A 10,798-nucleotide genomic window follows, 5' to 3' on the forward strand; every position below is an offset into this window, starting at 1 on the left:
GTACATGGATAATCTGTCAGAATTCTCTCCTACACTTCCTACTAAATCAGAAGCCCTGGGGGCTCAGGAATCTGCATTTTAAAGCAGCTCTGTAGGTGATGTGGATTCACACTTAAGTCTGAAAACCACAGGCACTGAGCTGGGTGCTGGGGCCTAACATTGTCAGCTCGTGGAGAGTAAGTACAGCAGTGGCTGCGAACGAAACGGCTAGTGGGAGAGTGTAGAGTGAGAAGCGGACGAAGGACCCAATTGTGAAAGACCCCAAACCACCCCAGCCCTCCAAGATGTCATCTGTCCTTGCCTTCGCCGGCCCTTTCGCCCTTCGTGGAGGCAGGCCCGCGCCCAAGGGAAACCATCCAGCTCCCAGCCTAACGCAACAGGAGGGGCGGGGCTCGGCTCTTCCGGGACGCTCCCACGCCCCCCGGGGACTGCGCGGGACGTGCCCGCCCTGCGCGACGACGTCAGCGCGCCCGCGCGCGCCAGGGGAGGAGTGGGAGCTGCGGGCCGGGAGGCGCTGACGCTCCGGTAAGCCGGGCTGGGCAGGGGGGGAGGAAGGGGCGGGACAGCGAGTCCCCCGAGAGTGCGGGGTCGCGGTTTGGACCCGGAGCGGGAACCCTAGAGGAGCTCAGCATCGCTTCCTCTCCCACCAGGCCCCGTCCGGTCCGGCGATGGAGTTTCCGGACCTTGGGGCTCACTGTTCGGAGCCGAGCTGTCAGCGCTTGGGTGAGGGGGTGAGGGGGTGAGGGGGTGAGGGGCGGAGCAGGCGGGAGGCGGGGCCGGGCGGAGACGGGCTTGGAACTGCAAGTGGCGGGAAGGGTGGGCTCCCGGGCTGGAAGTGCCCAAGGGGGGCGTGGCTTAGGAGATAGTGGACTAGGTCAGGGGTGCAGTTCACTGCGAGTACGGCGGCGTTTTCGTTTCCTTGAGTGGAAGGCTGAGTGAGCGGGAACGAGGTCGAGGTCCCCCTGGACCTGCAGTCCAACCCACTTCCTGCAGATTTTCTGCCGCTCAAGTGCGACGCCTGCTCGGGCATCTTTTGCGCAGACCACGTGGCCTACGCCCAGCATCACTGTGGATCTGCTTACGAAAAGGTGAGGGGGCGGTCTGAGGGTGAAAGGGGGCGGATGGAGGATGGCATGCAGAATCTCTGGAACCCCTCTGCTTCCCATTTCCTCTCTTTTACTGTCTTTCTGAGGCTCAATGCTGGGAACATTGTTTCCTTTTGCGTTTATGGGGGGCATGTCCAGGTTCTTTCAGGACCAGAGATTTGACTGGTTTGGGAGTAGGCCACAGACCGACCCCTGCTCCCTGGCTGTAGGATATCCAGGTACCTGTATGCCCACTCTGTAATGTGCCTGTCCCTGTGGCCAGAGGGGAGCCCCCTGACCGTGCTGTTGGGGAACACATTGACGGAGACTGCCGCTCTGATCCAGCTCAGCAAAAACGTAAGGTAAGCGTTGGAGGGGTTAACCATGGTCACCTGGGACTACAGATGCCTGGAAGTCTGTACAACTGTTAGGATGGGGTTGAAGGGGGATCAGAGTCTCAGCAGAGACAATCCTCCCTACTCCACCTCAGATCTTCACCAATAAGTGTGAACGCTCTGGCTGCCGGCAGCGGGAAATGATGAAACTGACCTGCGACCACTGTGGCCGAAACTTCTGCATCAAGCACCGTCACCCACTGGACCATGATTGCTCTGGGGAGGGGCACCCCACAAGTAGGGCAGGGTAATTGCAACCAAGTCCTCTACTTGGCTTTGGGACCATCCCATCCTTTTGAAACTGACTCAACCTCTGTCATTATAGTTGGGAAGCGTCAACCTGTCCCCTTTGGCTAGGGAGTCTTTTTATTTCCTTTTGAAGTGCATGTTTTCCAGACCTTGTGGAGGAGTTCCCCTCCAGACTTCCTTGGTCAGGCCAGGGAGGAACATGCAAGCTGACTGTGCCTGGAGGCATGCCAAGAGTGTCTCTTCCCTACAGACTGGCTGCCATCTCCAGAGCACAAAGCCTAGCTTCTTCTACAAAGACCATCCCCAGCCCAAACCAGACCTTGCCTTCATCTACCTCTGCCAGCAGGTAGGCCTGCCTGTTTCTCCTCTTCCTTTTTTCCCTTCACATCTCTGACCTCAGCCTCTTGAATGTCTGCCATAGAGCCACAACTCAGTCTCCATCCCGGACAGCCTCTCCAGTGATTGCTTTGCAAAATGGCTTGGTGAGTTGGGCAGAGGTCAGATGGACAGAAGCAAACCCACAGAGAGTAAAGTCCAAGGCAGCTGGTCTTATTTTTCCTTTTGCAGAGTGAGGATGAGGCTCTGCAACGAGCCCTGGAACTGTCCCTGGCAGAGGCCAAACCCCAGGTCCCAAGGTACCTTCTCTCTGGTGAAAGAGGGTGGGACGTGGGCAAGGGCTCAGTTTGGAGGGAGGTAGGTGGGACCACTCTCATCCAATGCAGGATAACTGTTAGGAACTTGGGCTCAAAATTAAGCTTTTGAACTACAGTATATGACCTTTGATAAGTTCTTTAACCCATTAGAGTCTTAATGCTCTCTATAAAATGGGGACAGTACTAATACCTTATAGAACCCTACCTATGAAAATTGAGATAATACTCAGAAGTGCTCAGCACAGTGATGCCTAACAGATGAGATGCTCACATTTTAGATACTGTCATCCAGCTTAAGCTGTTCCTCCCTCCCAGTTCTCAGGAGGAAGAAGACTTAGCTTTAGCACAAGCACTATCAGCCAGCGAGGCAGAATACCGACAGCGGCAGGTATGAGGACGGGGTAGAGACAGGCCCTGCGCTGGGAGGAAGTAAGGAGTTTACGGGGGGTTGGGGGGTGCTCTTCCAAGTAGTAGAGTTTTGGAATGGTGGTTATCCTTGTGTTTTCAATGTGACTCCAGCCCATGCTGAGCTCTGCAGTGAGGACTGTCCCCCTCATTTCCTTGATGTCGAACCCTGTCTTCCTCTCCTTCCCCTCCCCTTGCTCCAGGCTCAGAGCCGCAGCTTGAAGCCGTCCAACTGCAACCTGTGCTAGGGCCTTGGGCTTGGGGAGGGAGGCTCAGCTGAGGAGGACTGTGGCCCTCGCATCTCTAGGGTCCACAGGGGGAGGAGGCCCAGAGCAGCCTGGAGTGAAGATGAGGAGGAGTGACGTGGAGGCTGCCTTCAGGGAGCATCAGGAGAAACAGCTTGTGGAGCTGAGCCTACAGATGGCTCTGCTGGCCTCTCCAGCTGCATGGGAGAGAACAGCTCTGAACTGTTCCCTGGCCAGACCCCACATGGCCCCCTGCATCTTGACATCCCCCGTATACTGGGGCTCCCCCCACGTGTAGGGGGCTGGGAGGGGGGGCTAGAAAGAATAAAGAATCTTGGCAGTCAGTAAGACACCAAAGTGGTGTGTTTCTTTCTCCTCTCCAACCAAAAACAGAAGAGTCCTGTCAAGAATGCTCACCTGATCTAAGGGTGGAGGCCCACTGCAGTCCCCCACACCAGAAAGTCACAGTGATCCCAGCACAGTCCACACTTTTATTTCGCCCAAAAGTGCTTTTTTGAAAGGCCCCTTTCCTTCACTATAGCTAGCACCAAGACCAGGATGAAATATGGCAGGGAAGAGGGATACAGTGTTATTTCCCTCAGTTATCCTTTGGGAGGGAAGGATACTTTTGTCACCATGCCTTAGTCTGGGGCTTGGTGTCTTCAGAGACTTCTTGTCCCTGCTGCTGCAGCTGCCACATGTCAGCATACACCCCGCCTCGGGACAACAGAGCCTCGTGCCTGGGGCAAGGAGAAAAACATAAGTCCCAGCCAACTATCAGTTTTACCCCAAGAGTCCTTGCCACTAGTCTATGAGATGACAAGGAACTGGTGAGGGAGATCCTTCCAGAAAGCCCTGGGATTCCACAACCTTTTCCTGGGGCCCTCAATTCAGAGGCCCTTCCCTATTCATCCTGCTGTGTCCCTTACCTTCCTCTCTCCACAATGCAGCCATCCTTGATGACGAGGATCTGGTCAGCACTAACCACAGTGGAGAGCCTGAGAGGTCAGAGATCAGTCACCTACCACACCACCAGTGTGGGCCCCGCTGCCTGCTGCCCGTCCCGTACCTGTGTGCCACCACGATGGTGGTGCGGTTGGCGCAGACTTTGGCCAGAGAAGCCTGGATGGCCCTCTCATTAGGTGTATCCAGCGCGGATGTTGCCTACAGAGAGGGACTGGGTAAAACTGCCCCTGCCACCCAAATCCCCAGTGGGAGGAGGATGCAAGCTGCTGGCCAAAGCCTCAGGAATCAAAAAGAACCTTGTTTTGCGCTTGAAAACTGCAAGGTGTTTCTGTGAAACATGGATTTGTGCTGGCTCTCCTAGATGGAGACGGTGCCCAGCAGGAATGGCTGGGGCACGGGTTGGGGAGGAAGGAGGGGAGAAGGCACTCAGGGCCCTCACCTCGTCCAGCAGAACGATGTCTGGAGCCTTGAGAATGGTGCGAGCGATGGCGACACGCTGCTTCTCCCCACCGCTCAGCTTCAGTCCCCGCTCACCCACCTGCGTATCATACCCTGTGGAAATTGCCCACCTCCCTCAAGTCACAGTAATAAACTTGTTTTCTGTGACCAGATGGGCAAGGAAGAGGTGGAACCGAGGTCAGAGGGAGTAACGGGACTGAACTGGGCAGGACGGGGACTCTGCAGGGGAGGCTCACCTTCAGGGAAAGCCATAATGGGGTCATGGATGCCTGCAGCCTGAGCCGCAGCCTTCACCTCATCGTTCCCAGCTGTGATGCGGCCGTAGCGGATATTGTTGGCAATGGTGTCATTGAAGAGGACAGTGTCCTGGGGCACGACTCCAATGTGAGACCGGAGAGAGACCTGGGTCACCTGGGGCCAAAAGACCATATGCTCTGGTCTGTGAGACCCACCCAGGCCTGGAAGGTAGGATGGGATGGTGGGAAGCACATGGGATGAGAGGCCCTGCGTGAGAATCCTGCCTCCACCTCCCCAAACCCTAGCTGTGCGGGCAAATCACTTAACCTGAGTCTGTTTTCCCATCGATAAAGAGAAAATACACTTTCTCTCCCTGCTTCCCTGGGTTGCTGCAGATCTTTGTGCCTCATACAGCACCATACCACTCATTCTCATGACTACTTTCCTTACGTAGGTCGTCTACTGCTAGAAAGGCTGAGGTGTCCCGGCCCAACTTTCTGCAGGGGTGACAGCTCCTCCTCCACTCCCTGGATGCCCAGCACCTGCCATTCTTTCACACACAGGCCCCTAAATTACAGTCTTCTCCCAAGCATCCTTACCTGTGAAATGTTCTGCCCATCTATTCGGATGCAGCCAGAGCTGATGTCATAGAAGCGAAACAGCAGGCGCAAAATTGTGCTCTTCCCTGCTCCTGATGGGCCCACCTGTTGCATGAGAAACAAAGGGAAAACATTCTAAGGCCCATCGGCTTTTAAATCTTTCTCTCCAAGAGGCCACTAATGTCCATGGAGGCTGCTACATTCACTCCAGTAACCTGGCATGACAGTGCTAACTCCACAGCCTTGGTCCCAAGCTACCATGGGCACTAGAATACGGGAAGCTCAAGGAGTCTGGGCCAACTGGCTGGGTCTCCTCTCACCAGGGCCAGTGTCTGTCCAGGCATCACGGTGAAGGACACATCCTGCAGGGTCTCCCGCCTGCAAAGAAGGATGGGCATGCTCAGCAGGCCTGCTGCACTGCCAGGGGCCCCTTCCAACACTAGAGCCACTACTGGGCCCTGCCCCTCTCTTGGTCAGGCTCTCTTCCCAGGTAGTGGTGGGCTGAGAAGCAGGGAGGAGGGGCAGGAAGGCAGTGTGTAAGTGGACACCGGAAAAGGGGGCTGGGGGACAGTGAAAGGGGAGGGGCTCACCCATCGGTGTAGCTGAAGTGCACGTTCTCAAACTCAATCTGGCCCCTCTGAAAGTGAAGGGGCCCTGCTCCAGGAAGGTCCTTCACCTGGGAGAGTGCCACCAATGTGTGCCATTACAGGCCTGGTATTCTCCAGACACGAAAAACACCACGCAGGCTCCCGCTCCCTACAAACCCGGCTCCTGTCTCCTCACTCACTTCTGTCTCCTCTTTTAGCAGGTCAAACATGTTCTCCATGTCAATGAAGTTGGTCTGGATCATCCTGCAAGAAGAATGCTGGCTGGAGCTCCTCTGAGGAGCTGGAGAAATAACAGTGCACCCTGAACAGATGAGGGCCAGGGTCAGGTTACCTGTAGTAGGTGCCAAACCAGTTGAGGGGCATGTACAGCTGGATGATGTAAGTGCCAAACAGCACAAAGTCCCCAACCTGTGGACATCAAGGGAAGAGAACAGAGGCAGAGGAGGCCTGCGGGCTCTCACCCTGCCCACTGGCTATCACCCTGCCTGCTTCCCACCCAGGAACCTGGTGGCCTAAACAAAGACCCCGGTCCCCTCATCCCCAGGCCCAGCACAATTCCCTCACCTGTAGCTTCTGCTCACTGACAAAATATGCACAAAGCAGGGAGCCAGAGAGGAGCCCAAGTCCAATCACCAGGTTCTGGGTCTGATTTAGTAAAACCAGTGAAGCACTTGACTTCCACTCCAAACCCTGGGGCCATGACATGAGAGGAAGGAATATCACATACATGCTAACAGTCACCAAATCCCAACCTGGCCCTGGGCACCTTCAACCTCACAGCCCAAATTTTACTCCTCTCTGTCCTGGCAATTCCACAAGGCCAGGCTGTTGCTCTCAGTAGGCCTCAAAGTAGCATCCTCACCTGATATTTGATGATGGCCTCACGATAGCGTTCCACTTCATAACTCTCCGCATTGTAATACTTCACCTGATGAATTCAAACCACCGCTGTTCCACACGGCCACAGCTTTCAGCTCAATTCCCCATCCCTCCTCCCTAATTGTAAACAGCACACCTCGCACCCCCCAGCTGCTTATCAGCCCCGATGGTCCCAGGCACACTCTTCCACATCTCCGAGCCTCACAACACTGCCACCAAGGCCTCTGTTACCGTCTCAAAGTTTAGCAAAGAGTCCACAGCCCGTGCCCGGGTAGCATTCTCCTGTGTGTTCATAGCACGTCGAAACTTCGTTCTCCACTCAGTGACCACAATGGTCAGGGCTAGAGAGTGACAGGAGGAGGAAGAGGGAGAAGAAGAGAGCAAGACATCACTCCCAGCAGCGGAGACCATGTGCATGTCTGCTGCCGGTCACATGCGCACTAACCCTGTGCTACAGCCCAGGGACCCAGATTCCAAAGGGGAGGGAGTCTTAAGCTCCCTGAGGGAAGGGGCTGTGTCCAAGACCTCATTGCAGGCTGCATAAAGCCTGTGTGAAAACGGTTGTGGTGAACAAATGAACGCAAGCTGCATCCCATTACAAAAATGAGGTTCGTCCTTGACTCGCATCCAAAGCGGGCATCTAATGTGACCAGGATGCCCTTCCCCAGCCCTCCCTCCACCCAGGGTGAGCTGAGGTTCCCTCAGCAGAGGAGGCTCACCCATCACATTGGGGAGCAGCAGGAGGCTATGCGGGTCCACTGATCTACAGCCTCCCAAAGCTGGGTCACCTGAGGGGGGGGCAGGGCTCATGGCCAAGGGAGTCCGTGGATAGTTCAGGGAGGTGGTTTCACCAAGCAGCACTCACCGAGGTAAAGACTCATGCACAGGAACACAATGAGGCCAAACCAGGCATTGAAGAACATGCTGAAGTAGATGATGCCAATGATGATGTCGGCCAGCGTGGGGATAATGTTGAACACCAGGTAGCTAGGAGGTAAAGTCAAGCAACGAAGAAAGGTTTAAGGGCTCGGAGCCAGCAACTCTCCCTAGGGGGTTTCAGCGTAGTGTTTTGTTTTCAACAGCAACAGACTGGAATCAGCCTAATTGCCCCTTAAGAGGGAGATGGCGAAATAAGCCATAGAATGCCCAAATTATAGAATGCTCTGAATCAATTATAATGAATGAGGAAGATCTTCATGTGTGGGTTAGAATACATCTCCCTAACAGTTTGATAATAAGGCCATTCGGAGAAGGACATCTACGTCATGACACCATTCATTTTAGGAAAAACCTCCACGATACCACATTAGTTCTGTGAGTCTGCGTGTATATATGTAAAAAAACGGAAAAAAAAGCAGAACTCAACATACTGAACGGAGTGAGAACCTCTGGAGAAGTGAGCGGAATTCAAAAGAGATTTTCTCTGTGTCTTCTTTATTTGAATTATTACGAGAGCACATGTACATTAATTTTACAATTAAAAAAGAAAAAAGAGGACAGAGGAGCAGCTCCTCAAGCTGGGTCGGTTCTCCTGACAGCCCCGCCACCCCTGCTTCTCCAGACCCACCCTCCCACACTTCCTCTCCATTGGCTTGGCACCTGAGCAGCCCCGTGACACTGGATGTGCCCCGGTCCACGATCCGCAGCACCTCCCCCGTGCGGCGCCCCAGGTGCCAGTGCAGCGAGAGCTCGTGCAGGTGGGAGAAGAGGCGCAGCTCCACCTGCCGCGAGGTGAACTGCTGCACCCGGATCCATAGGAACGTGCGCAGGTTGCTCACGAAGCCTGGGAGAAGCCAGGGGAGGCCTTGGTAGGGCTGAGAAGCCTAATGACGTCATCCCAGCAGCAAGATGTGAAAGGTCTGAGAGCACCAAGGGGCCTGGGGGAGGGACGCCTGTGGGAGAAGGGAGAGGGGCCAATACCAACCAAGGTGAGAGCAGAGTCCCTCATACCTGTACTGCCGGTGCCACCCCCCTGGAGGAACTTGAGGAAGACATAGATGATGACAGTCCAGACCAAGGAGCTCCAAGGTGCCTTCTGGGTCAGCAAGTTCACTATGGAGAAAATGAGTCCGAGCCCACTTATGGACCCTAGAACCCTCTTCAGGAGAAACTGCCCCAGGAATCAGCCACAGCCTCTTTCTGACCACCCAGCTCCCAACTCTGTCCCATTTCCCTAGGCTAGTCCCCTGCACCAACCAGGCCAATGAAAGACCAGAGTGCTGAGCTGACAACCCTTCTCCCCCTCACCTATGTCCCTATAGAAGATGGGGACCAACACGTTCAGTCCCCGGTCCAGCCCCATGAGCCCCAGGCAGATGAGCACAACAAACTGCAGAGCTGGACTCCCCCGAGGCCACAGGTAGCCACTCAGTAGGCGGAGTTTCCTGCCAAGGTCTTGCCAGGTAGACCGTGGTGGCCCCTCTGTTGACTGAACCTAGGATGGTGAAACGCATAGGGGAGGGAAGCTCAGAAATCAAAATGAAGTGCACTAGCCAGAAACCCCCTAGGGAAAATGTATGGGATTACAGCTCCCCGGTAACGGTAACAGACCAACAAGCAATCCCTGATGGGGTCAGAAAAGCTAACAGGGCACAAACTGAGAATTAGGAAAGAAATGGGTTTTTATGGTGGGAAGAAATGATGACAGAGAATGGAATTAAAATAGATCCGAAGTTTCAGAAACTGAGGTGTACCTGGCTCCTGTCTACATCTTGATCCTCTTCATTGACCCGCAAGGTGTAAGACTGGGGACGAAGTCCAGGGGCCCAGAGCCCCAGGACAAAAAGCCCTCCAGAGACCACATACCGCAGCACCCACAGGCTAAACTGAACCTAGAATTAAACATATGTGGGGAGACTATCAACGAAGGCCAGAATCCCATTGTTACTACTTATAACACATCTGGGGACTGGGGTAGGGCACACACCCAGGTCCTCCTCAGGGGCCCAGCATTTAATAGGCTTTAAAAAAAATCCACAGTGACTCAGCACAGCCACTCCCCACCAGCTGGCTATCAGCTCCCAGCAGCGCTGGCCCCTCCTTTCTTCCCTTTCTTAGAGGCATTCGAAAGCATGGAGCCAGTGTGACCAGACATGCCATCTTTCTTCCCAGCGCCCGTTACCCACGCTTCCCCTCCCCCCACGAGGTCACTCACCTGCTGGCTCAAGTTCGCCCTTGCCCACCACCACTGTGGGCTGTTCCATGACACGAGGGCCAAGTTCTCGGCTGCAAAAGCCACAGTCCAGAGGAGCAGGAGACCCGGGCTGTGCGTGAACTTGATCCAGACGCCCATTGCTAGCTTCTGCCGTGCCTGGCTCCGTTCCACCACAAGCAGCCCCAGGCCACAGGCACTGGCCACAGTCCCCAATACAGAAGCCAGCAATAGGTAGCCTGGCAGTGGGGCACCCTGGGCAGTGCCCACCCGGCCAACCAGGCCGGCTAGGGGCAGCGCCACCTGAAGTGTGGCCAGAAGCAACTGCAGCACGTAGGGAGCTACGCGAGGGCCGGCCGCCCAAGACACCGCGTCAGCGCCACCTGGCCGCTCCGGACGTTTGCAGGGAAGAACCGGCACCAAGGCCAGAGCCCCCAGGCCCATCAGCGTCGAGGGTACAAGCGTGAAGAAGAAGCAGGGGCTGAGGCCACCCTTCGCCCAGACCGGACCCGCGGGTCCTTCGGCCTCACAGTAGTTGCCCACAGTCACCATGGCAAAGCGTGGCCGCCGGCCGAGGCTGAGGGGACTGAGGAACGGGAGAACTGGACCGGCCGCTCGGGGCGGGGCGCGGAATCCCGGGTATCTCGGGTCATGGAGCCTCGGGGCGCTAAGCCGCGGGGGTCGCGGGGCAGGGACGAACGTGGACCTGGCCACACCACCCACTCGCTTCGCGCACGCGCTGCCGCCACGCACTCACGCCGGGCACGTACGCCGTCTCCGGCGTCAGCCCCTAGCTCGCGGCCGGGGACCCTCCGGCCAAGTCTGGGCCCACAGGAATGTTCAGCCTCTGCCTCCAGCCGCTCTCTT

The 10,798-nt window shown here is 55.9% G+C and overlaps 2 protein-coding genes across 5 annotated transcripts; one reads left to right on the forward strand and one right to left on the reverse strand.

The window, feature by feature from the left end:
• Positions 1-446: 446 nt before the first annotated feature.
• Positions 447-3,389, forward strand: ZFAND2B (zinc finger AN1-type containing 2B). 4 transcript variants are annotated; one of them, XM_061205110.1, is made up of 10 exons: positions 447-525; positions 651-723; positions 994-1,088; positions 1,316-1,447; positions 1,576-1,727; positions 1,980-2,075; positions 2,151-2,211; positions 2,297-2,364; positions 2,698-2,770; positions 2,991-3,389. In XM_061205110.1, exons 2-10 carry the CDS (start codon positions 669-671, stop codon positions 3,033-3,035), a joined length of 777 nt encoding a protein of 258 aa, XP_061061093.1. In that variant the 5' UTR covers positions 447-525; positions 651-668; the 3' UTR covers positions 3,036-3,389. The 4 variants fall into 4 exon arrangements, with proteins under 4 accessions (XP_061061093.1, XP_061061103.1, XP_061061119.1 ...); XM_061205120.1 differs by having other exon boundaries at positions 3,095-3,389; XM_061205136.1 differs by having other exon boundaries at positions 1,369-1,447.
• A 120-nt stretch (positions 3,390-3,509) lies between these two features.
• Positions 3,510-10,794, reverse strand: ABCB6 (ATP binding cassette subfamily B member 6 (Langereis blood group)). The gene is made up of 19 exons (XM_061205148.1): positions 9,935-10,794; positions 9,474-9,611; positions 9,028-9,214; positions 8,731-8,832; positions 8,380-8,563; positions 7,646-7,767; positions 7,012-7,121; positions 6,764-6,829; positions 6,466-6,591; positions 6,233-6,309; positions 6,081-6,144; positions 5,884-5,969; positions 5,614-5,671; positions 5,294-5,398; positions 4,694-4,868; positions 4,438-4,550; positions 4,102-4,196; positions 3,962-4,030; positions 3,510-3,772 (listed from the first exon to the last, which is right to left on the reverse strand). The coding sequence occupies exons 1-19, from the start codon at positions 10,481-10,483 to the stop codon at positions 3,664-3,666; spliced, it is 2,535 nt and encodes an 844-aa protein (XP_061061131.1). The 5' UTR covers positions 10,484-10,794; the 3' UTR covers positions 3,510-3,663.
• Positions 10,795-10,798: the final 4 nt, after the last annotated feature.

This window comes from Eubalaena glacialis, chromosome 1, assembly GCF_028564815.1.
Source record: "Eubalaena glacialis isolate mEubGla1 chromosome 1, mEubGla1.1.hap2.+ XY, whole genome shotgun sequence".
NCBI lineage: Eukaryota > Metazoa > Chordata > Mammalia > Artiodactyla > Balaenidae > Eubalaena > Eubalaena glacialis.